Raw genomic sequence first — 25,301 nt, forward strand, 5'->3', positions numbered from 1 at the left:
CCCCCCTGGCCAAGCCCCAGTGCCAGGGACCCCCAGCCCAGGGCTGCGTCACGGGCTCGTCTTTATTGCAGGAGCCGCGGCGGCACAGCAGCGGTGCTGGCGGCGGCCGGGAGGCTCAGGCCCGGCGGCAGCGGCGGATCAGAGCCGGCCGGGCTCTGCCACGGCGGCGGCCGCGCGTCCCGCGGCGGCTCCTCACGGGCCGCGGGCACATGGGCTGCCCGGCCCTGCGGGCGCTCTTGGCTCGGCCCTGCGGGCTCTCTCGGCTCGGCGTGGGCCCCGGGAGCGGCGGCTCCTGCTGCGGCTCCTGCTGCGCGCTCTGCGGCGCCGGGCCCGGGCCATGCTGCCGCTGCCCGAGCGTGCTGCTCAGCCGCTGCCGCGCTGCCGGCTCCCTGCCCCCGGCCCGCTTTTACAGGGCTGCTGGGGCCAGGCCCTTGGGGACGGCGGCACCTTCTCTGGCCCATCAACGCTCTCGGGCACCTTCTCTGAGCACTGACGTCACCAGGGTGCAGCACCAAACATCAAGAACACACGATTTGGCCTGGAGGCTGGAAAACTCAGCTTCAGAATTCCAGCTTAGTCCTGTCCCGGTCCTTCTTTGGCACCTGGTGCAGGATCCACACTTCACAACCAGCAGCTGCCTCTGTTTGCTCTTCACAGGGGTTTCTTAGCTTTTAGGGAACTTTCACACGATTCCACACACGTTCTTCAGCATCATTCCCCCTCTGAAGGTCTTTCATCCGTTTCAGATTTCCTTAAAAACGAGCTTGATCTCGTAATTCCTGAGACAAAAACTGACCAATACTCACAAAAGCCACCAGTCTGCAGCCCTGTGAAAGTCTGTCTGTGCTTTTACACGAGACAGACCAAAGAGGAGATGAAGACCGTTTCTCTCACTCATCTGCTCCAAAGTGTTTGGGGGTAATGGTTAGAACCAGAACAGGGGGATGCAGAAAACCCAGCAGCTGCACCTTTTCACTTTCTCTCCTCCTCACGCCTGCCAGGAGGTGAAGGGTGTCTTCACAGAGCAGATTTAGTCAAGAGACACCTGCTCCTGAGCAACTGCTGCCCCATTACAACGGTCAGCCAGCTGTCACCTCTGCCACATTGGAGCTACTCACCTACACAAGATTCCCCTGTCACTGCCAATCCCTTGCATCATCCCTCTCACCATCCAGGCGTGGAGTGGAACTGCTCCCGAGTCCCCCAGACAACCTGCTTCTCCACCACAGACATTTCCACAGTTGGAAAGCTCCTTTTCCACCTTTCTGTATTCTATCAGTTCCTTGGCCAAATCCCCTGTACACTCATCAAGTTTGCACTTTCTCTTTTCCCTGTTCAAACAAGCTTGCCCTCTAGATGACTTTGCTCTTGCTTTAGTTTGGCATGTTTCCCATCTGCACCTAAAAGCACATGGGAAAAAGCCCTTTGTCCCTTCTGCTGGTGCCAGATGCAGTTGAGTGTAACTGCAGCCCAAAACGCCACCGAGACGCAAAGATGGAGAACAGGGCAACTTCATGGAGCTGTCCCTAAGGACAGATACATGGCTGGGGGAGAAGCTGCAGAACAACCTCACTTCAGCACTTTGGTGTCTTTTGTGTTGATGTTGTTCTTCAGAGTCACTTACCAAAAAGGTCCATGTGGCCTTTCAGCATGGAGAGAGAGGGGCGCTGCTGGAGGGAGAGCAGAGGCCACAGCAGGCACAGGTTCCCTGGCAGCCCGGCTGCCACAGATGCTGCACCAGGGCCCAACCATGGCAAAGCAGCAGTAGGCCAAGAAGCTGCAGAAGCTGGTGGGATGATGAGTGGATGCTGCTGGCTGGAAAGGGTTGGCTGGAGAACAGGCTGCAGGTTGTGTGTTCTCGCTTGTTTGAGGAGTGGGGCTGGAGGTGGAGGCGGCGGCAGCTGCTGCTGAGGCTGCTGCTGGATCTGCTGACTGCAGCCAGTGTCATTCCTGAAGCTGTTCACAATCTGGAGGCAGAAAAACAGTTACAAAAAGGCACCATGAAACTTCAGGAGAGTCAAGAACAAAAGCCTCCACAGAGGGAAATGATGGCTATCCCTGTAAGGGCTGTCAATCCTAAAATCAACCCAGAGACAGAAACCTGAGCACATCCCACTAAAGGCTGATAAGAATGACTGGTCACTCAGAGCAGCTGCATTCGAAGCACTTGAGTGTTAACAGCCCATTGGAAAGGGAGGCAGCTGTGTGGAACAAGCGTGACCTGAACTGGCCACATTGTCTGTAAGGAGCTGCCAGCTTCTCTAACAACAGATCATGGCCTGGAGAAGCCAGCTGGGCCTCAGCCCATTGAGCTTTGCCTAAGGAGACCTCAATGAACATTTCCTTCCCTTCCAGCTGTTTGCAAACAGACTTTCCTCACAAGCCCCTTCCACCCAAGCCATGGCGCTACCTGGCGTAGGAACTCGTTGGCCTCTCCAGAGTCAGGAGGAACGTCTGTCCGATGTAATGTTGGGCACTGATGTGCCTCAGGCTCCAGCAGGGCTGTTCTAATACCTGTGATGAATTGGAACCATCAGAATGGCTCTGAGCCAAACTAAGGAAAGGTCAATGACAATCAGTTCCAAAAGCACGTGGGTTAAATGCCTGCCTGTCTGTCTGTGGCAGACCCCAGTAAGTCACCAGAGCTGGCTGTACAGTGTTGTGGGAGACAAAAGGGCTGTGGGCAGCCCAAATGCCTTCCATATCCACTCTGGAATTCGCCTGCACCATTATGCTCTCTTCTCATACCCCACCTTCTGCCTGTAGAGATCATTTAAGCAGAGACATTCCAAGGGAAAAAAGAGCTGGCTGCCTTTTGTTTCTGTCTTTAGCACGAGAAGAGCCCTTTGCTGTTCTGAGGGTACTTCAGTATCCAGAAGAACAGGTAACAGAGTGTCATCTCCTCTTTCAGCTTTCACAAGGTGAGATGTGATGTTTGGAGTTAACAAACATGGCAGTAACACACACAGTCCTCACAGTCACTGTTTCGACAGCAGGGAATAACAGCTGCGTCTGTCATTAACTCTTTACACAGGGGACATAACAGCTCCTCAGGAGTAGGAACAGCTGAGGAGGAGGAGGAGGAGGAGGATGGCTCCTGTGGCCAGAAGGGAGGCTTTTCCTTCTTCTTCCGAGCACAAGCTGCCCTGAAGGGAGGGAAGGGAAAGAGAAAGAGAAACATTAAAGATGAGGAAAGGAAAAGTCATCCTCTCAGACTAGTCAAATCCCTTTCTGACAGCTGGAAATGCATGGAATGAATCCCACCTCTGCTCTGGCAGAGGGTCAGTGCAAGATGCAGGCTCACGAGGAGTTTAGTCTCCGAGTCATCACACTGCAGAGAAGGAGGAAGTCTTTGTAACAGCTTCTGTAAAAGGAGCCCTATGACAGAAACCACAAGTGCTCCCAATCCCTTTTTCACACAGCCACTCTTGTCAGCACACAGCAGCACCTGCTCAGTTCAGAGCAACAGCACAACTTCAGCCTGTTTCACACGTGCCATCTGATCAAAGGCAGAGGAAATCTCCAGCCTCAGCCAGTGGTGAAAGTTGACAAGAAGCCTTTGAAACTGAAACCAGAGGCAAAAGGAGCTTTCCAAGAGAAGGACTCCCCAGGAACAGCACTGAACTCTTGGTCAGAAATGCAGGTTCTTGGCACACCACAAGATGAAGCAGCTTCCAGGGGCAGCAACAGCAGGACTGCACTGTCTGCATCTTGGAACGGAGGACAGATGGGAAGGTTGAGATACATTGACACTGCTGCCTCCCTCAGAAGGACGGATGCTGGCCATTCTGGCTGCTCTGCCTCTCTCTCTCTCTCTCTCACACACACACACACACACACGGTTCCTCTTGCTCACTGTCTGGCCAGTCCAATTAGCTCCCCACTTACACATTAGTGGCTGGGATGGCGTATTTCCCATCGCTCGTCAGCATCGCGCCCTCGTGTTGGGATCATCCACCTCCACCATGAAACTCCTGGGAATTCCAGTGCTCCTTTTCATTCTGGGAACAGTGTCACAAGGGATCAGAACTTCAAATAAAGCACTTGCAGCCAGCACAAAGCGGGGAGAACAGACTCTAAAGCCTGAACACCAGAACGCTGTGTTCTGAGAGTCCAGAGACTGTGGAGATCTCTCTGTGCACAGACACTGCTCTCTCGTGGTCCATTCAGTGCAGCTAAAAGCCCCTCCAAGGCCCATTTCTCCTTTAGCAGCTATTGCACAAAGCATGACAAAGTAGCATTGGCTACTCACAGAGCAGACGTTTGGCTGGTGGCTTTAACTCCTGCAGGCGGGATTCTTCTGTCTATAACCGATGAGTTCTTAGGGATCAAGGCATTCTCATCGGTGTATTCTGAAAGCAAAGTCAGCACAGAAAAAGTTGTCAGTCAGTTTGTGAGCAAGTGTCTGAATGTGGAGTGTCAGAGCCCTTCAGAGAACCCCGCTACAGACAGGACAGCCCCATGTTACATCTAACATCGTGCACTTCTCATCTCAACACACGAGCTGCAGGCTGCAAGACATCTTCAGGTTTGGGAATCAAACACAAGCAGCAAAACCTTCATTTGTCCCACGAGATGAGCCCCAAAGAGCAGGGCCCTGAGGCCCCACGCCTGCCGCCCCCAAAGCACTCACTGGAATAGAAAGAGAACAAAACTGCAACAGACCCAAAAGCCTCACACACCCACGTGTGGCAAGAGCAGCTGACTGCAATCCCACTTAGAGGGATGCACCCTAAACCAGACCTGCCATAGCACAGGTTGTTGTCATACAAACAGGTATTGAGGGGAATTGAACTGGACTAAAGCCATGAGCTCATTTCACAGATACCAAAGCACTGCTGTTGCACAGGAAAGGTCCCTCAGGACAGGAGATTACTGTCTTGTGCTTTACAGCCTGAAGAGGGGAAACCAAGAGCAAGCAGGTGGCTTGCTGAGGACAGCAGACCACATTACAAGGATCACAAGTGCATCTTGAGGACAACAGCTGGTAATGCATCTGTGACACCTCTGTCTCTGAGAGGAAAATCATGTATTGCTATTGTGGTTTGGCCCAGCCAGCACAGCTGCACCATGACAGTCTCTCCCTTGGTGCCCCCATTCACCCCCACCCTCGTTAGGATGAAGAGGCCCGAGCAAAATGGGAGTACAAAGATAAGCAAGCTTGTTGTGGATAGAGACAAGGGCAGGGAGGGCTGGCTGCCAGTTACGGTTTCGGACAAAACAGACTGCAGTGCTCGACTGAGAGAGGAAAGGAGGAAAGTTTATTCTACAAGAAAGGGAATGGAATAAAAGCAAAAAGGGAGCAGGATGATGAGTATTACAACCGGCACTTTAAGATCTCCCACCCCATCCCTTCTTTCTTCCCCGGCCCAGCTCACTGCTCCCGATGTCTCTCTCTCCCCCCCCATCAACGGCTCAGGGGGGCAGGGAGTGGGGGATGTGGTCAGTCTCTCACAGATGGGCTCTGTACCTTCTGTCTTCTCAGATGAGGACGACTCCTGGCATTCTTCCCCTGCTCCAACACAGGGTTCCTCCCACAGGACACAGTCCTTAATGAACTTCTCTGGTGTGGGTTGTTCCCAGCAGCTGCAGCTTCTGCCCATACAGGGTCCCTCCCACGGGACACAGCCCTTGGTGAATATCTCTGGCGTGGATTCTTAACCACGGCTGCAGTTTGTGCAGTTGCAGGGTCCCTCTCTCGGGACAAGGCCTCTTCTAGGCATAAATTTAATGAGCTGCTTTGTTGTGGGTTCCTCCCCACAGTTACAGCTGTGGATATTGGGTCCCTTCCTCAGCACACGGCTGGCTCTGGCCATAGTTTTAAAGAAGAAAATCACTGTCCCTGGCTCGGGGTGTGCAGTGAAGTGGTTGGGTCCCCCCCACGGGACACGGCCTCCTCTGGCCATAGTCACTGTCCCTGGCTCAGGGCCTTTAATGAAGTGAATCGCTGCCCCTGGTCCGGGGCCAGCTTCAGCAAAATGAGTCTCTGCCCTGATACGGGCTCAGTATCAAAATGAGTCTCTGCCCTGATACGGGCTCAGTATCAAAATGAGTCTCTGCTGCTGATGTGGGGTCTTTAAAGAAATGAAAATAAATCTCAGCTTCACCAGCTCTCTCCATAGAATGCAGGGGAGTCTCTGCTGCAGCACACCTCCTCCTCTCTTTCATCACTGACCTTGGAGTCCGCATGGTTGTTTCTTTCACTGTTCCTTCTTCTTGCACCATCACCAGCCAGAAGGAAAAAAAAGGGCAGAAGAAGGCAGAAGATGGAGGAAGAAACCTCCCCTTCCGGCTGCTTCTTAAAAAGTGCTGGTGGAGGCATCTCTTTGGCTCAGCCCCAGCAGTGGGTCTGGCTCAGAGCTGGGGAGAGTTGCAAGAAACTTCTTACAGGAGCCATCTTTACAGCCCCTTCCCCCTCACCAGAAAAGGCTGTCATGTCAAACCATGACAGTGTCACAGAGCACTATTGCAGTGGCCAGATGTGCTGCCATGTCACACAGCCCCGCTGCAAAGCCCAGATGTGCTGTTGTGTTACACCGTACTGCTTCAGTGCTCACATGTGCTGTTATTTAATGGAGCACTGTGTCCAGTGCCCAGTGGTGCTGAGACGTCACAGGTCCCTGCTGTAGTGTCCTGGAGTGCTGTGATTTCACAGATCACTGTTGCAGTTCACAGATGTTCTATGATGTCACACAGCCCACTTTCAGTGCCGAGATATGCTGTGATGTCACAGAGCACTGGTGCAGTGTCCAGATATGCTACTATATATGAGAGCACTGCTACAGTGCCCAGACGTCCTGTCATGTCACTGAGCGCTTGTGCAGTGTCCAGATGTGCTGTCATGTCACACAGTCCCTCTGAAAAGCCAAGATATGCTTTTCTGTTACAGAATCATGTTGCAGTGCGCACATATGATGTGATGTCACAGAGCCCAGTGCTGATGCGACGTCATAGAACCCCTCTACAGTTCCCTGCAATGCTGTGATTTCACAGAGAACTGTTGTAGTGCCAAGATGTTCTCTGATGTCACACAGCCCCCTTCCAGGGCGTAGATATGCTGTGATGTCACAGAGCACTGGTGCAGTGTCGAGATATGCTGTGATGTCACAGAGCACTGTAGCAATGTGCAGTTGTGATATGATGTCATACAGCACTATTGCAATGCCCACATGTGCTGTGATGCCACAGAGTCCCGTTTCAGTGCCCAGATATGATGTGAAGTCACATACCGCTGCTACAGTACCCAGACGTCCTGTGATGTCACAGAGCATGATTGCAGTGCCCAGATATGCTATTATATATCAGAGCAGTGATGAAGTGCCCAGATGTCTTGTAATGTCACAGAGCTCTGTTGCAGGGCCCAGTGGTGATGTGATGTCACAGAATCCCGCTGAAATGTCCAGGAGTGCTGTGATTTCACGGAGCACTGTTGCAGTGCAAAGATGTTCTATGATGTCACACATTCTCTGTCCAGTGCCTAGATATGCTGTGATGTCACAGAGCACTGTAGCAATGTGCAGTTGTGATATGATTTCATACAGCACTGTTGCAGTGCCCACGTGTGCTGTGATGCCACAGAATCTTGCTGCGGTGCCTTGGAGTGCTGTGATGTCACGGAGCACTGTTGCAGTGCCAGGATGTTCTATGATGTCACACAGCACCCTTCCAGTGCTTACATATGCTATCATGTCCCAGAGCACTGGTGCAGTGTCGAGATATGCTGCGATGTGCAGAGCACTGTAGCAACGTGCAGTTGGGATATGATGTCATACAGCACTGTTGAAGTGCACACGTGCTGTTATTCCACATGTGCCGTTTCAGTGTCCAGATATTATGTGAGGTCACAGAGCACATCTATAGTGCCCAGACGTCCTGTGATGTCACAGATCACTATTGCAGTGCCCAGATGTGCTGTCGTGTCACACAGCCCGACTTCAAAGCCCAGATGTGTTGTTGTGCGCACAGACCTGTTTCAATGCACACATGTGTTGTGATGTCACAGAGCACTGTTGCAGTTACCAGATGTGCTGTGATGTCACAGAGCACTCTTGCAGTGCCAGATATGCTATTACATATCAGAGCAGTGATGGAATTCCCAGATGTCTTGTAATGTCACAGAGCTCTGTTGCAGTGCCCAGTGGTGATGTGACGTCACAGAATCCCGCTGACGTGTCCTGCAGTGCAGTGATTTCACGGAGCACTGCTACAGTCCCCAGACATTCTTTGATGTCACAGAGCACTACTGAAGTGCCCAGATGTGCTGTCATGTCCCGCAGCCCCTCTAGGAAGCCCAGACATGCTGTTGTGTTACACAATCATCTTGCAGCGCCCACATTATCTGTGATGTCACAGAGCACTGTTGCAGTGCCCAGTGGTGATGTGACGTCACAGAATCTGGCTGCAGTGTCCTGGAGTGCTGTGATTTCACAGAGCACTGGTGCAGTTTCGAGACATGCTGTGTTTTCACTGACCACTGTAGCAATGTGCAATTGTGATATGATGTCATACAGCACTGTTGCAGATCCAAGATGTTCTCTGATGTCACACAGCCCCCTTCCAGTGCCTAAATATGCTATGATGTCACAGAGCACTGTTGCAGTGCCAAGATGTTCTCTGATGTCATACAATACTGTTGCAGTGAGCATATGTGCTGTGATGCCACAAAGTCCCGTTTCAGTATCCAAGATATTATGTGAAGTCACAGAGCACTGCTACAGTGCCCAGACATTCTGTGATGTCACAGAGCACTATTGAAGTGGCCAGATGTGTTGTCATGTCACACAGCCCCGCTGCAAAGCCCAGATGTGCTTTTCTGTTACACAATCATGTTGCAGTGCGCACAGATGTTGTGGTGGCCAGTGGTGCTGTGACGTCACAGAACGACGCTGTAGTGTCCTGGAGTGCTGTGATTTCACAGAACACTGGTGCAGTGTCAAGTGTGATGTGATGTTACAAAACCCTGTTGCAGTGTCCTGCAGTGCTGTGATTTCATGGAGCACTTTTGCAGTTCCAAGATGTCCTATGATGTCACACAGCACCCTTCCAGTGCCTAGATATACTCTGATGCCACAGAGCACTAGTGCAGTGTCCAGATATGCTGTGAAGTCACAGAGCACTGTAGCAATCTGCAGTTGTGATATGATGTTATAGAGCACTATTGCAGTGCTCACATGTGCTGTGATGCCAGAGTCCCGTTTCAGTGCCCAGATATTATGTGAAGTGACAGAGCAGTGCTACTGTGCCCAGACATCCTGTGATATTACAGAGCACTACTGCAGCCCCCAGATATGGTATTATATATCAGAGCAGTGATGGAGTGCCCAGATGTTTTGTAATGTCACAGAGCACTGTTGCAGTGCCCAGATGTGCTGTCATGTCACACAGCCCTGCTGCAAAGCCCAGATGTGCTTTTCTGTTACAGAGACATGTTGCAGTGTGCACATATGCTGTTATTTCACAGAGCACTGTTGCAGTGCCCAGTGTTGATGCCGTTACATCACAGATCCCTGCTGCAGTGTCCTGCAATGCTGTGATTTCACGGAGCAATGTTGCATTTCCAAGATACTCTATGATGTCACACAGCCCCCTTCCAGTACATAGATATTCTATGATGTCACAGAGCACTGTTGCAGTGCCCAGTGGTGATGTGACGTCAGAATCCCGCTGATGTGTCCTGCAGTGCAGTGATTTCACGGAGCACTGCTACAGTCCCCAGACATTCTTTGATGTCACAGAGCACTACTGAAGTGCCCAGATGTGCTGTCATGTCCCGCAGCCCCTCTAGGAAGCCCAGACATGCTGTTGTGTTACACAATCATCTTGCAGCGCCCACATTATCTGTGATGTCACAGAGCACTGCTGCATTGCCCAGTGGTGATGTGACGTCACAGAATCTGGCTGCAGTGTCCTGCAGTGCAGTGATTTCACGGAGCTCTGTTGCATTTCCAAGATGTTCTATGATGTCACACAGCACCCTTCCAGTCCCTAGATATTCTATGGTGTCACAGAGCACTGGTGCAGTATCGAGACATGCTGTGTTCTCACAGGGGACTGTAGCAATTGGTATAAATGGCTGTGATAAAGTTCACTGGCCAATTTAAGTGACTCATGGATCAAATTTATTAAGCAAGCGGCAAATAAGCAAAACAGCGCTGGGCGGCCGGGAGACTCTGCTCACCAACGACTCACGAGCCCCCTCCCGTATCACAGTCCCTTGATACAGTCCTGGTCAGTCGGGTGCATCGCTCCCTGGTGCACTCTGCGCATGTGCTCATCTTGTGACTGGGGGGTCTTCTTCTGCCTCCCGGTGGTTGTAGGGTGGTCGCTGGCATGAAGTCAGTAGTCTTCCTCTAGTGGCCCGCTCATGAACTCTTCTCTTGGCCCTTATCAGCTCATGCACAACCTATTGTACCTGCTATAAGCATCTCAGCCAACTGCAGCTGTGCACATTGTAGAAGCTTTACGGTTAAAGTTTTACCAGACTTTTACAATGACTTTAAGCGGTTCCTTGCACAACTGTTCTGTCATGATTTGATTAACCAACACGACCTTTTCCATTACACTGACTTGCAGTGTCACTGTCTGCTTTTCTCCAGCTCAGGATTGTGCCTCCCCAAAAGCAAGTGCACATTTGAGTGGATGGAAAGCAGGAGATGTCCTTGAGCTGGCTGAAGTGTGAGCTGGCCTTTAGGCTGCTGTTGTTAGTGCAGGCAGGATGTTTGGCTCAGCAACAGGGGAGAGAGAAATGCTTTTAGAACTAGAAGAATGTAGTGATCAAAGTCCCAGTCATAGGACACAGACGGTGACAGAGAAGGGAGGCAGCAGGGCAGCAGCCAAAGCCCATGTTTCAAGGTGTTTGTACAAGAGCACAGGTGCAATACACCAAAGGATGCAAATACTTGTGCAAGTCACATAGGCTGCCCATAGAGTCCTTAATTCTTCCTGCACTGCAGCTGCCAAACTCAGCCTCTCTGTCCAAGTGCAGAGAATTGATGTGTCTCTGGCAGAGCTCCCCATTTTCTCTCTGAGTGCCCTGTGTGAAAAAGCAGGGAGAAGATGGTGAGGCTGAGTGATATTTGCCAGTCTGTAGCTTGTCCTGCTGCCCTGGCTGGGACAGCTGCCCTCTCATTTTCATATGGCCTCAGTGTTTCTGCTCTCAGCTTTTGTCTGCTCAGCAGAGTCTGCTCCCCACCAGGCTTTCATGGAATGAGTGCTGGAATGGGACCTGTGTCTTTAACACAGAGCATGAGTGCTAAATGAGTAGATGAGCCCTGTTGTGTGGGGCATGGGAAGTGTAGGCAGGAGCCTGTCAAGGCTTTGGAGGCTGTCATCCTGTGGTGCTGGAATGGGTGAGAGACATGCACGTGGCTGCCACCTCGTATTGCCGTGACCGTGCTCAGATCCTGCACAGCCAGTGCACACAGAGAGTGTCCACAGAGAGTGCCCACACACCCTGTGTGTTGCTCATCCAAAGCATTTCCCTGTGGCCTTTGCTACTGTAATTCTCTGTCCCAAGCCACTGGCTGTAGAGCACTCTGCTGCAAAGGTGATGGCTGCCCCTGCCGTGTCTGTAGCTTTTGGTGGGTTCTTGGGTGCCCCAGCCCTGTCTGCCTGCTCATCCTGGCAGGAAAGGCAGGGAGTGACAAACCCAACGAGAGAGCTGCTCCAAGGAGTCCCAGAATGCCAGAATGGTGGGGGTGGGAAGGGACCTCTGGAGCTCCTCCAGCCCAACCCTCTGCTAAAGCAGATCCACCTAGATCAGGTGGCACAGGGACGTGTCCAGGTGGGGTTGTAAAAGCTGCTGAGAAGGAGCCTCCAGCCCCTCCCTGGGCAGCCTGGGCCAGGGCTCCCTCACTTCACACTCAAGAAGCTTCTCCTTGTGTTTAAGTGGAACTTTTTGTGTTCCAGCTTTTGCCCATTACCCCTTGTCCTGTCACTGGAGACAGCAGAAATAAGTGCTGCCTGTTCCTCCTGACATCCAGCTTTTAAATCCCGCTAAGTGTTGGTGAGATCTCCCCTCAGTCTTCTGTCGGCTGAACAGTCCCTGGTCCCGCAGCCAAGGTCTGCCTGTCGTGCTGATGGGGTGTGTGAAAGAACACTTGCAGAGGCCTCGTCTGAGAAGGCAGCTCCTCTGAGAGGTCTTTTGGATGAACCAAGTTCCTTTGCACTGTAAGCACGCAAAGGAGCATCTGGGATGTCAGGAGAGTCACCCATGAAGGAACACAAAGTGAGTCCCAGCTCCCACGCCCGCAGCAGAAAGCTCCATCCCTCCCAGCAGGGTTGGAGGGCAAGTCTGCACCTTGAGCAAAGCTCCCGGAGCAGGGAGGAACAACAGCCACCTCTCAGCAGTTCAGTCCTCCTGAAAGCCTCTGCAGGTTCCTGCTGGGTCACATCCAAGCAGGCAATGCCAGGCTGGGGCAGGGAGTGGGGGCCGTGCAGGAGATGTGGCTGTAGCTCTTGTTCCTTGCCGCGGAGGTTGCGGCTCTCAGCCCAGGATGCGACTCTCAGCTGGGTGGGAAGAAATCCAGCTCTACTCAATGTGAGGGACAGCAGAAATGTTCACTTTATTACAAACAGGCTTCAACTTATAGACAACACAGGCTCCAAGCCAGCCCAGCAACAGCAGCTGATCGGTCATTCAACACAAGGTCACCTTTTCATGTTCATCCCACTTGCGGTTTCTGCCATAAGCAGCTGCTTCATGGTTCACATTCTCCCTCCTCAAAGTTGTTTACCACTTTTAGCCAAGGACAGCCCGACCTTGAGTGAACACAACGCGGCCTGCTGCCTACGTGGCAGCAACTACTTTAATCACGGCCCTTACTCTGCTCTTGGTCGTGCACCAAATCCATAGAACTAGAGCCCAGGCTGCCTTGCCCCAGTGGGCCGAGCATTATACCCTGGGATCCATGTCCATGCTCCCTCAACCGTTCCTCCACAGTTCCTCAGACACTTTCTAGAACTGGGGGATCAGAATACGGCCCAACAAACCAAATGTCTCTTTCCTCAATGTGCTGGTAGAGCAACTATCTCCTCATCCCATCTGATCAGGTGTTCAGTTTGTCACCTGCATGTGCAGTTTTCTGTTTCCTCCTCAAGGATCCTGAAGGAAGCCAGGGAGAGCCTGATGGCCAAAATGAAGAGGAGTCGTGCTCTTGGAGAGGAGCTGGAGCTCTTGATCAGCAAGCTCTGCAGCCCCAAGGAGCTGGCCTAGTACCAGATGTTCCCTGGCGATTTGGTGCTGCAGGTGTTGCCTCAAACAGAGGGTGTCTGGCTGGGACAGCAGTCTGTGGGGAAAGTGGTTTGACCCCAAACGTGGCTTTATGGGCTTCTCTCCAGCTGCACCTCATCCCTCTGAAGATCATCCCATGCCCACAAAGCCCCCTCAGGCATCACAGAGTCCCTGCTCACCTCAGAGCCAAACACTTCCAGGAGCTGCCTGCCTGGGACACAGAATCAGCATCAGCATTGTCCCAGGAACAATGGACAATGCTGCAGTGACAATGGCAGGAGTTCCTGAAAGAGGTGGAGCCTTTGGAGGAGGAGAGACAGCCTGGTAAGGAGGGAGTCACAGCAAATGAGGGGATCAGCCCTGAGCTGGGGCTGCCATGACACTCCCTAAACTGGGGATGAGTCTAAGTGGAGACACAACCCCGGCTGCTGAGCATCCCCTTGGGTGAGCGTTACAGCTGCGTTGGGCTTAGAGCCCTGCTGGGCTTTAGGTTAAATCCTGTCAGGGATAGGACTGGGTTGAAGTCTCATTGGGATTTGGACTGGGTCAGGATGAGGTTAAATCTATCTGTTTAAGGTTAGGCCTGGGTTTGCACCCCCCCCCCCCTTGGATTTGGGCTAGTTTAGGATGAATTGAACTCCTGTATATGTAGGGTTAGGAGTAGCTTAGGATTTTGGGGCTTGAGCTAGGTTAGGCTGAGTTCAAATCCTGCCCATTTAGGGCTATGAATGGTGCATGCTTCAAGCACTGCTGGGTTTTGGGCTGGTTCAGTGTTAGGTGATGTCAGAGACATGTAAGGTTTAAGCTGGTGTTTAAGACCCTGTTGAGGTTTGATTTCCAGGTTCACTTCAGTCGTGTATATTTAAGGTTCTGTCTGTGTGAGGGTCAGGATCCTGTACAGGTTTGGGCTTGGTTAGGGTTAGGTGAAGTCTGTGCTTCCACCAGAGGCATCCTGAGCTCTGTGTCATCAGCACTGGGCAAGGAACAAGGCTGTCAGGGTCGGTCCCTGCTGTTTGTTTGCAATGGGAACTTCTTCAGCGTGAATTGTCAAACACTGATGAGTAACTTGGACTCTGCATTGGTGACGTGGATTGGAAGAAGTTAAAAGCAGCCCAAGGGATGGAGCTGTGTCAGCACTCTAATTCTGCCCTTGTGGATGTGTCAGAGATGGAATTGTCATTGTCCAAGGGATGAGCACATTCACTCTCTTTCCTTCCCCCTCTTGCAGAATGTAGAGGAGTGGTCACCTGATGTGTTTGCACACAACGATGCCCGTGGGGATCACGCACTGAAACTCCTTTGCTCTGAACTCCTTGCACACTGGGATGTGATCAAGTGTCTCAAGGTCAGTGGGTAGAAGATGTGTCTCTTCTTCTATCTTGGATTGGATTCCAGTTCTTTCTCATTCTGCTGTGCTCTCTTTGAAATGCAATGTTAGCCCTATTGGAAGGCTTTGTGGACACTGCCCTTTCCCCAGGAAGCAAGAGCAAATGTTATTGAAGTTGTGTTTTTAATTGGAATGGGATCCCTTGAAGCACATGGGATCCCAACCAGACGTCCCCGTGAAAGCCATGGGGAATGTTACTTGGGAGCATTTGTGTTCCACATGCAAATGTTGCATTTGTTAACACTGATGGGAAGGATGGTGCCGTGCTCCTGTGTTCTACAGGCCTCTGAAGTGCTTCAATGCTTCAGTACTGAAGTGGGGCTTAGAAGAAAGATGGGGACAAACATTTGATCAGGGCCTGCTGCACTACTGGTGCTGCTGGGTTTTAGTTTAGGCTGAGCTGCTGCAGCAGCCTGATGGTGTGTTTGATGGGAGCAGTGGCCTGCAAGGTAAGAGCAGGTCTGTTCTGGATTTGGTTCCCTATGGGGAAAATGCTCTTGGCGGGTTCTCTGTCAATATTGAACCTGGGATCTAAAGCCTTCAGAGGCTTCATCGTGCAGATCCAAAGGCTGACTTAAGCTGCTGTTTGGGCTGAAGACTGGGTGTGAACGACAGTGTGTTTTCCTCTCTTTACTGTGCTGTGACTCCGGAGGGGACTGGCACAGAGCTCATGATCAGATCCCCATTCGAGCTGCGTTAGCCCGTCCCGGAGCTCTGCTGCTGCCCCTCTGGGCTGTGATCAGTGACACTGCTATGTCCAAACTTGTGCTTTCTGTGTGACCAAGAGAAGGCAGGAAATGGGGACAGCTTGCAGCCTTGAAAGAGATGTGGAGGGGTCTGTGTTGTAGTGGTGCAGGCTGTATTCATTCAAAGATGTAGAGAAGCTGGGCAATGCACGTGCAGAGACGTACACAGGCAACAGAGTACAACCAACAGACTTGACCCAAAGCCACCCTTCCTTGGCTGGCTACCTCCTTGTATGCTGCTTCTGCCCATGTGATCAGCCAGGGCCCAACTGAACACCTTGCAGCACCTGTTTGTGATAACTGGAAGTAGCTTGCCAGCTGCATTAACTTGTCCCTACCATCTTTATTCAAGCTGGCTGCTCCAAGCCACATTTGTGCCTACAGTTCCCCCCTTTTTCTTTTGTGAACCAGCCAGCCTTCAGCAGCACATTTCAAAATTAAAGGTACAAGAAGAAAACATCAATATTGTTACCCATGGCCATGAGTTTACAACAAAAGGTCAGTAACAGCTCCACTGCTGAACAATACAACACAGAAATCCATCAACTCCAACAGAATGTGCTGTGTGTTGCTAGGAGGGATGCACACTGGCGACAAGGGATGAGTTCTCTGTGCTTCCACTGAGGTTTCTCTTCACTGAATGTACTTTCAGACTCTTGTTTAACTTCTTTAGCATGCTGATCTGTGAGCTGGAAATATCTCTTCATCCGTAGAAAAGACACCATTTCTGCTTTCAAGTTTCCATTGGCCGTCCTGTGAAGTTCTCCAGGTCTTTGAATGTGATGCAGATTGCTGGAGGAATTTGCAGCAGCCACAGCTGACAGGTTTTCCATTTCAACAGGGTGATGGGTTGAGGGTGGATCACTTGGTTCTTTCCTCAAGATTGTTTTCTCCATTGCTCTTACAGTCATTAAGGCCTTTTGGTTGATGTGCCTTGATCCACGTTGCTGGAATCCACCGGGGACCTTGCTCTGTAACGCCACAAGCGCAGCCTCTTCCCCACGGGAACAGATCTGCAGGCCCTTGCCACTCTCCAGTAGTGGGATTCTTACACCAAACTTTAGGTTTGTCAGCAAGCTCCAAATCCCGACTCATTTGGGCAAAGTGTGTTAATGCTGGTGCTTCATTCCGCTTTGCCAGCATTTTCACACCTTGGTGAAAGAAGTCGTGTGATCTGTGGGACTGAGAAAATGTGTCAGTTCTTGGCCCCACAGGTGTCAATAAAGGAGCTGCCAATATCTTGTCACCAATTTCGTTGCCAACTGATGGGCCATCTCTTAAGCCCGAATGGCTTCCAATATGTCCAGTGTCATACAGTCAGGCCTGTAACGGGTGCTGTTGTTCTCACTGGCCCATCTTCCTTTTGAAATTGATCAGAAAACTATTTATGGGCTGGATAATGATTATTTGTAGTCCCTGGATGAGACAACAAGGCCACTGTAATTCATCAGACTGCTGCAGTGCCCAGGTCAAGAACTCATCTGTGAGAGGAACGAAAATGACGTCTGCCTCAATTCCTGCTGTTGCCAGAAGATGTTTCCTGCCCTTAACTATTATTTTCACAATGGCCTCTGGTCTCGTGGTGATTGTTTTTGGCAAATTCTGTGGCAAAAACATCCGCTCCAGGATGCTCAATGGGTCTCTCGCTCCTGAATCCCATTGCATCAAGAGTGCCATTCCAGGCTGGTTTTGACTGATCACAGCAACGTTAAGTGACAAGTCAGGATCATATCAGTGACTGTAGTTATTGACTGTCGTGTTTCCTGTCTTTTCTATCACTGGTATTTGCTGCCGGGACAGTTCCCGCGCACTGTCAGCCTCTGCTGAGCCTTTAGCAAAGGCGTTAGTGGCGCAAGAGCCTCATTCGTGACACCACATGTGGTCCGTGCCCATTGGATATCACCTGTCAGCTTCTGAACGTCTGTTCAATGAGCAATTTCTGGTTTAATTGCCACCTTCTGAGGATAAATGCGTGCCCTTGTGATAATGTGACCTAAACATTGCCAGGAGGCGTGCACTTGTACCTTCTCTGGCGCGATCACCAACCCGGAGATGCCCAACTGTCGCTTCACTGCTGGCACAATCTGATGCTGCTCCAGGTCTTTTCCTGCACTCAGGATGTCGTCCCTATAATGGTAAGATAAAACACGAGGGTATTTTTTGTGTACATTTCCTCAGTCCCACAGATCACACGACTTCTTTCACCAAGGTGTGAAAATGCTGGCCAAGCACTTTGACCTGACCACATGGGATGCTCAGGGTATCGTTTCCACATGCCCTGCATGCCAGAATCAAATCGGCCTAGGAGCAGGAGTCAATCCCAGGGGCCTGGCACCATGAGGAACATGGCAATGGGCTGTCACAGTCTGTGCTCCCTTTGGACGGTTTAAACCAATACATGTCACTATTGATACCTATTGGGCCATGGTTTGGGCCACAGCCTTAACGAGGGACAGGGCTCGAGGCGTCATAAGACACTGGAGGAGTTGCTTTGCAGTCCTTGGTGTTCCACGAGAGAGAAAACTGACAATGGCTGGGGATATAGAGCCAGTAGAACACGTGAGTTTCTGAACTTATGGGGTGTCAGACACACCACTGGGATCCCAGGGAACTCCACTGGTGAAGCCACAATCGAACGTATTCACCAAGCTCTAAAGGGGCTGATAGAGAAACAGAAAACGGGGGAAGAGGGGGTGAGCCCTCAAGACAGACTCATGAAAGCCCTTTCTACAGGGAATCATCTCAGAACTGTGGCAAAGCGGAATGAAGCACCAGCATTAACACACTTTGCCCAAATGAGTCGGGATTTGGAGCTTGCTGACAAACCTAAAGTTTGGTGTAAGAATCCCACTACTGGAGAGTGGCAAGGGCCTGCAGATCTGTTCCCGTGGGGAAGAGGCTGCGCTTGTGGCGTTACAGAGCAAGGTCCCCGGTGGATTCCAGCAACGTGGATCAAGGCACATCAACCAAAAGGCCTTAATGACTGTAAGAGCAATGGAGAAAACAATCTTGAGGAAAGAACCAAGTGATCCACCCTCAACCCATCACCCTGTTGAAATGGAAAACCTGTCAGCTGTGGCTGCTGCAAATTCCTCCAGCAATCTGCATCACATTCAAAGACCTGGAGAACTTCACAGGACGGCCAATGGAAACTTGAAAGCAGAAATGGTGTCTTTTCTACGGATGAAGAGATATTTCCAGCTCACAGATCAGCATGCTAAAGAAGTTAAACAAAAGTCTGAAAGTACATTCAGTGAAGAGAAACCTCAGTGGAAGCACAGAGAACTCATCCCTTGTCGCCAGTGTGCATCCCTCCTAGCAACACACAGCACATTGTGTTTGAGTTGATGGATTTCTGTGTTGTATTGTTCAGCAGTGGAGCTGTTATTGACCTTTTGTTGTAAACTCATGGCCATGGGTAACAATATTGATGTTTTCTTCTTGTACCTTTAATTTTGAAATGTGCTGCTGAAGGCTGGCTGGTTCACAAAAGAAAAAGGGGGGAACTGTAGGCACAAATGTGGCTTGGAGCAGCCAGCTTGAATAAAGATGGTAGGGACAAGTTAATGCAGCTGGCAAGCTTCTCCAATTATCACAAACAGGTGCTGCAAGGTGTTCAATTGGGCCCTGGTTGATCACATGGGCAGAAGCAGCATATAAGGAGGTAGCCAGCCAAGGAAGGGTGGCTTTGACTCAAGTCTGTTGGTTGTACTCTGTTGCCTGTGTACGTCTCTGCACGTGCATTACCCAGCTTCTCTACATCTTTGAATGAATACAGCCTGCACCACTACAATAGTTTGTGTTGGTCTGTGTAAGCTCCTCCCCTTCCTGACATTCCTGCCAGAGTCATCACCCAGATGCTATGCTTCCCCAGCTCATTTTCAGCCTCTTGTCTGGCAGTGTGTTCTGATGATGGAGCTGCTTGATCCTGCAGGGCTGCATCCACAGGGTGACTACAGCTCTGTGGGTAGTCAGTATCATCTGGACATGTCCTTTCCACTTTTCCTTCAATGGTCCTCAACTATTAAGTGAAATCAACTCAACAGACAAGTAAATAGAAATACATTCCATTCCAAGGGCTCCTGAAAGAAATCTTTGCTTTAAGAGCCATAGGAACCAAAGCTCACACTTCTGGACCCCTCCGTCATCATCTGCATTCAAGGTGTAGCTAAGGAAATGGCTGTGGCTGTGTAGATAGTCTGAACAAGACAAGGAGGAAGGTCAAAGGAACAGAGCAGAGCATTTCAGGGGACCTTGAAAGAAGAGAGAGTGGGTATCAACTATTTGAGGCCTATAGTCAAAAACAACTATGTGAAAATAGAGAAAGATCTTGAAAGCACACGGGAGAAATGCCCCTGTCAAACACTCCCTGTGGGGCTGGTTTTGCCTCCCTCTGGTTTTTCATGAATAATCTTACAATTAAGCTGGGAAATCACTGGGGATGTCTCTGTCTCTGGAGAATCTTGTCTCAGCAGCATGTGGGAGCATCCTTTGCGTGGTGAGTGGCCTTTGATAAGAAAGATCTCAGACTGCTCCACTCATGTCTGCTGGCAAAGAGGCACCGTTCGATTTGGTGTAGCTAAGCAACTCCTGAATGGCTCTGGCTGTGTACATGTTCTCATCAGAAAGCAAGGAGGAAGGGCAAAGCACCAGCGCAGAGGAGAGAAGGGTACCCACTATTTCAGGCCTATGGCCAAAGCCAACTCTGTGAAATCACAGCGACAGGGACTTCTCCCGTGGCCTTTAAAGATCTGTCAGACACTCCCTGTGGTGCTGGTTTTTCTCCCTCCATCTTTCCCATGACTAATCTTACAATTGAGCTGTGAAATCCTTGGGGATGTGTCTGTCTCGGGGAAATCTTGTCCCAGCAGCATGGGGAAGCATCCTCTGCATGGTGACAGGCCTTTGATAAGAGGGATGTCAGAGTGCTCCACTCACTCAGCTGCTGGCAGAGGCATCCTTGTCTTTGTGCAAATGCTCTCTGTTGACTCAGTAGTAGAGACAGTCGTTTGTCTCTTTGTCCAACTCCTGTTGCAGGAAATAAGTGGCCATGAAGGTTTCATCAAAGTCCAGGTTGTTCACGCTGGCTTCAGTGAGGAGCTGCTCCTGCTCCTGGCCATCCTGGAGCTGGTGGATGTGGAGCCCGTGTGCCATCAGCTCTGGCTCGTGTTCTGCGGGGCTGTTTGGTTCTGTGAGCTCCAGAAGTGGAGAGTCACGGTTCGAGATGGTGATGAAGCTGCTTTCTGAGTCAGAGTCACTGTCCACATTGCTGTTGAAGCTGGTTTTGGTGTCAAAGCCTCCACGTCGGTTGGTGTAGAAGAAGGCTTCCCAGTCCAAGTCCCCTTGCAGTGGCCCCAGCTCCGGCTGCTGCTCCTGGCTCAGCAGGGCAGGGCTGCAAAGCTGAGCCACCTTGGCCATTCCTGCAGGCGATGGCTTCTTGCGCTTCTGCCCTGCTTTGCCATCTGCTGCAGCCAGGGTCTGGTTGCTGGTGGCTTCTTCAAACTCCTTCAGCAGCTGCTGCAACTCCCTGTTGACACCGAGGATGGAAGTGTATGTGCCAGAGGAGGTGTCTGTGGTGGTGAGGCTCCCTGTGCCTTGCGGGGCTGTTGCAGGACAGGCTGCGTGGCTGTGTGCTGGGGGCATGCTCCGCCCTTTGCAGGCAATGTCTCTGCTCACTGTGGTGTCAAACCTTGTTTTCCTGTCAAGGTCTCCACGTGGGTTGGTTTTGAAGGTGTCTTTTCTGTCCAAGTCTGCTTTCAGTGCTTCCAGCTCCGGCTGCTGCTCCTGGCTCAGCAGGGCAGGGCTGCAAAGCCGAGACACCTTGGCCATTCCTGCAGGCGATGGCTTCTTGCGCTTCTGCCCGGATCTGCCATCCGCTGCAGTCAGAGACTCGTTGCTGGTGGTTTCTTCAAAGTCTTCAAGCAGCTGCTGCACATCCCTGTTGACACGGAGGATGGAAGTGTAGGTGCCAGAGGAGGTGTCTGTGGTGGCCAGGCTCCCTGTGCCTTGCGGGGCTGTTGCAGGACAGACCGTGTGGCTCTGTGCTGGGGGCATCCTGCTCTGTTTGCAGGTCCCACTCTTGAGCCTCTGGGCATATTCGGGGTGAAGCATCCAAAAGCCGCCTCTGCCTGTCTCCCCCTTCTCCTGGGGCACCCTGATGAAGCTCTTGTTCAAGGAGAGGTTGCGCCGGATGGATCTCTAGAGCCAGAAGAGAAGCAGCAAAGCAAAAGCAATGGTGAGTGTTGGGCTGGTGCTGCGGCACCGAGCTGCGTGGGGCTGGGGGAAAGGCACATTGTGGCCTGGGGGCAAAGAGAGGAGACAGCAATGTCAGGGCATCCTGGGCTCCATGGGCAGAAGAAGCTTTTGTGTGTCATGTGCAGAGCTTGGTTAGGAACATAGCCAAAAACAAAAGAAAGGAAAAGAAGAAAGAGGAAAGTGAAATGGAAAGGAAAGGAAAGGAAAGGAAAGGAAAGGAAAGGAAAGGAAAGGAAAGGAAAGGAAAGGAAAGGAAAGGAAAGGAAAGGAAAGGAAAGGAAAGGAAAGGAAAGGAAAGGAAAGGAAAGGAAAGGAAAGGAAAGGAAAGGAAAGGAAAGGAAAGGAAAGGAAAGGAAAGGAAAGGAAAGGAAAGGAAAGGAAAGGAAAGGAAAATAAGAGGGAAGGAAGGAAGGAAGGTGGAAAGAAAAAAAAAGGAAGACAGGAAAAAAAGGAAAAAAACCCCAAAAATGTTGAAAAACACACACACAAAAAAGAAAGAAAGAAAGAAAGAAAGAAAGAAAGAAAGAAAGAAAGATAGGAAGAAAGAAAGAAAGAATAAAGGGAATAAAGAGAAAGAAAGAAAAGAAAGTAAGAAAGAAGGAAACTAGGAAAGAAAGAAAGAAAGAAAGAAAGAAAGAAAGAAAGAAAGAAAGAAAGAAAGAAAGAAAAGAAAGAAAGAAAGAAAGAAAGAAAGAAAGAAAGAAAGGAAGGAAGAAAGTAAGGGAAAGAATGTAAGACAAGGAAAGAAAGAAAGGAAAGAATAAAAAGAAAGAAAGGAAGGAAAAAAGAAAAGAAGAAAGGAAGAGAGAAAGAAAGAATAAAAGAAAGAAAAAAGACAGAAAGAAAGAAAGGGAGAAAGAAAGAAAGAAAGAAGGAAAGAAAGGAAGAAAGAAAGAAAAGAAAGGAAGAAAGATAGGAAGAAAGAGAGATAGAAAGGGAGAAAAAAAGAAAGAAACAAACGAAAGGAAAGAAGAAAAGGAAGGAAGGAAGGAAGGAAGGAAGGAAGGAAGGAAGGAAGAAAGAAAGAAAGAAAGAAAGAAAGAAAGAAAGAAAGAAAGAAAGAAGGAAAGAGAAAGAAAGAAAGAAAGAGAGAGAGTAAGAAAGGAAGAAAGAAAAATAAAAGAAATTAAGGAAGAAAAAAGGAAGAAAGAAAGAAAACAAAAGGAAGAAAGGAAGAAAGAAAGAGAGGAAGAAGAAAAAAAGAAGAAAGGGAGAAAGAAAGAAAGAAAAGGAAAGAAAAGAAGAAAAGAAATAAAGAAGGAACGAAAGAAAGAAAGGAAGAAAGAAAGAAAAAAAAAAGAAAGTAAGAAAGAAGGAAAGAAAGAAAAAAGAAAGAATGAAAAAGTAAGAAGAAAGAAAGGAAGGAAGGAAGAGAGGAAAAACAAAATATAAAAAAATATAATTACAAACAAAGGAAGTGATAAAGATAAAGAAAGAAGGGGAGAAAGAACTTTAAAGGAAGAGAAAGAGAAAGAGAAAGAGAAAGAGAAAGAGAAAGAGAAAGAGAAAGAGAAAGAGAGAAAAGAAAGAAGGAGGGAAGAAAGGAAAAAACAAAATATGTAAAATTAAACAAAATCCCATTTGAAAAAAAAACTGAACAACAGAGGGAAAAAAAGAAGTGGAAACGAAGAGCAGGAGCACAGAAATCCCTGCAAACAGTCCAGGCTGTGCTCAGTGCACAGCCACAGCTGAACGGCACTGTACAATGGTCACACACTGCAGCTGATGTCTCTGCTCCCCATCTGCCCTCCTCAGCCCAAACTCCCTGCAGCCTGGGCTGCCTCTGTTCTTCCCTGGCTGCTTCACACCTTGAGCATTCCTGCCTGCAACAGCCCTCTGCAGAGAAGGGCTGGAAACCTTCCTGCCTTTGTTACTAAGCACAGTTGATGACGAGCACGGTGAGGATCCAGCCGTGAGTTGGAGGAGAAACCACCCCACTGGCACACAGCTCCTGTCCTGAATCCCTCCCGTAGGTGCCCCCAGCACAGGGGATGGGGAGGAACCAGGTGAGCCTGGAGAGGAACCAGCAGGTCCCCTTCTCCCTTCCCTTCCCTTCCCTTCCCTTCCCTTCCCTTCCCTTCCCTTCCCTTCCCTTCCCTTCCCTTCCCTTCCCTTCCCTTCCCTTCCCTTCCCTTCCCTTCCCTTCCCTTCCCTTCCCTGTGCGGGGCTTCAGGAGCTGCTGCACACCCCCCTGCCTGAGGACAAGGTGGCCACACCTGGGCAGGGGGTTGCAGGGTCGTGCCCAGCCCTGCCTGGAGCAGCCCCCAGGATGGTTGGCACGCTCTGGCTTTGGGCTGGCAGGAACACAAGGGGAAGGATGAGCCACCCGGGTCCCTCCTGCCCTGCCCCGGCCCACAGAGCCTCAGCCCCAAGCTGCTGCCCATCCCAGCCCCTCCTCAGCAGCTGCCCGTGCTGCTCTCCTCCCAGCAGCACCCAGCATCCCCGCAGGCCCTTCCCCTGCACGCTGGGGCTCTGCAAAGCCCTCCCCAGCCCTGTGGGCACAGGGGCTCAAAGGCAAGAGCTCTGCCAGGCTCCTACCTGCCAGCTGGGATCAGCGTGTCGGAAGTAGCTGAAGTTGTCCCTGATCCACTTGTAGATGTCAGAGAGGGAGATGCTGGGCTTCTGGCTGGCTTCCATGGCCATGCAGATGAGGCTGGCGTAGGTGTAGGGTGGCCTGACAGAAGGGTTGCTCCTGTGGCCAGTGTCCTGTGCGAGCTCAGGGCTCAGCACCGTTCTGGAGGCTGAGGAGGAGATGGGCTGGCAGGGGGAGTGGGACAGAGCCCCGCAGGCGGGCTCAGCAGCCAGGGCTGAGCACGGGGCAGCCAAAGTGGAGCAGCGCTGAGAGCTGGGGGGGTCAGGGCCGCCCAGGCAGCAGGAGGACTTGGCCAAGCTGGTGTTGGCCAAGGAAAAGTCCTTCAGCCACAGGAGACTGGTCAGATTGTCGTCTGAGTCCTCCAAGCTGAAGCTCCTCCCTGCCGCAGTGGCTTCCCAGTCACTGCTGGAGCTGCCTTGAGCCATGTCTGGGCGTGCTGGCTGCTCCTCCATTCCCCGAGCCCACGGGAAGGGAAGGGAAGGGAAGGGAAGGGAAGGGAAGGGAAGGGAAGGGAAGGGAAGGGAAGGGAAGGGAAGGGAAGGGAAGGGAAGGGAAGGGAAGGGAAGGGAAGGGAAGGGAAGGGAAGGGAAGGGAAGGGAAGGGAAGGGAAGGGAAGGGAAGGGAAGGGAAGGGAAGGGAAGGGAAGGGAAGGGAAGGAGACCCGGGGCAGCCGCTGCACGGGCGAGAGGCAGCGGGCTGAGGCTCCCCGAGGCTCCGCGGCTGTTTTCTCTCGGCTCGAAAGCCGCAGCGCCGGCGTGTGTGAGGCAGAAGGCAGCGGGCAGCGAGCAGCCCGAGCAGCCGGCTGTGAGTGCGGCCCCGCTCCCGGCCGAGCCCCCGCAGCCGCGCACCGGTCCCGGCCCGAGCCGCGCGGCCGCGGTTCAAAAGACGCCGCAGGCGCGGGACGGGGCCGGCGCTGCCCCGCGCACACACAAACGGCCTTTTCTGCCCCGACACGAGGCTCGGGGCGGCCACAGCCCGTGCCCGGCCCCGCGCCGGCAGCACACGCGGCCCGGGACGCTTCTGCTCGGCTTCTCCGGCCGCAGACGAACGAGCCCGAGCCGCCGCTTCCCGCCCCGCCGGCGGCTGCGC

At 51.4% G+C, this 25,301-nt stretch overlaps 2 protein-coding genes across 2 annotated transcripts; both read right to left on the reverse strand.

Annotated features, from left to right (window-relative positions):
* Nucleotides 1–560: 560 nt before the first annotated feature.
* Nucleotides 561–17,639, reverse strand: LOC133626253 (E3 ubiquitin-protein ligase RBBP6-like). The gene is given in 7 exon segments (XM_062003886.1): nucleotides 561–602; nucleotides 2,411–2,514; nucleotides 2,968–3,146; nucleotides 3,889–3,943; nucleotides 3,946–4,001; nucleotides 17,411–17,491; nucleotides 17,608–17,639. Coding segments are annotated over 7 exon segments (549 nt in total).
* A 2,714-nt stretch (nucleotides 17,640–20,353) lies between these two features.
* LOC133626254 (forkhead box protein J1-like) lies at nucleotides 20,354–24,664 on the reverse strand. The gene is made up of 4 exons (XM_062003887.1): nucleotides 24,158–24,664; nucleotides 21,370–21,562; nucleotides 20,668–20,967; nucleotides 20,354–20,607 (listed from the first exon to the last, which is right to left on the reverse strand). Exons 1-4 carry the CDS (start codon nucleotides 24,662–24,664, stop codon nucleotides 20,354–20,356), a joined length of 1,254 nt encoding a protein of 417 aa, XP_061859871.1.
* Nucleotides 24,665–25,301: the final 637 nt, after the last annotated feature.

The sequence above is a fragment of the Colius striatus genome, chromosome 10 (assembly GCF_028858725.1).
Source record: "Colius striatus isolate bColStr4 chromosome 10, bColStr4.1.hap1, whole genome shotgun sequence".
In the NCBI taxonomy this organism is placed as follows: Eukaryota; Metazoa; Chordata; class Aves; order Coliiformes; family Coliidae; genus Colius; species Colius striatus.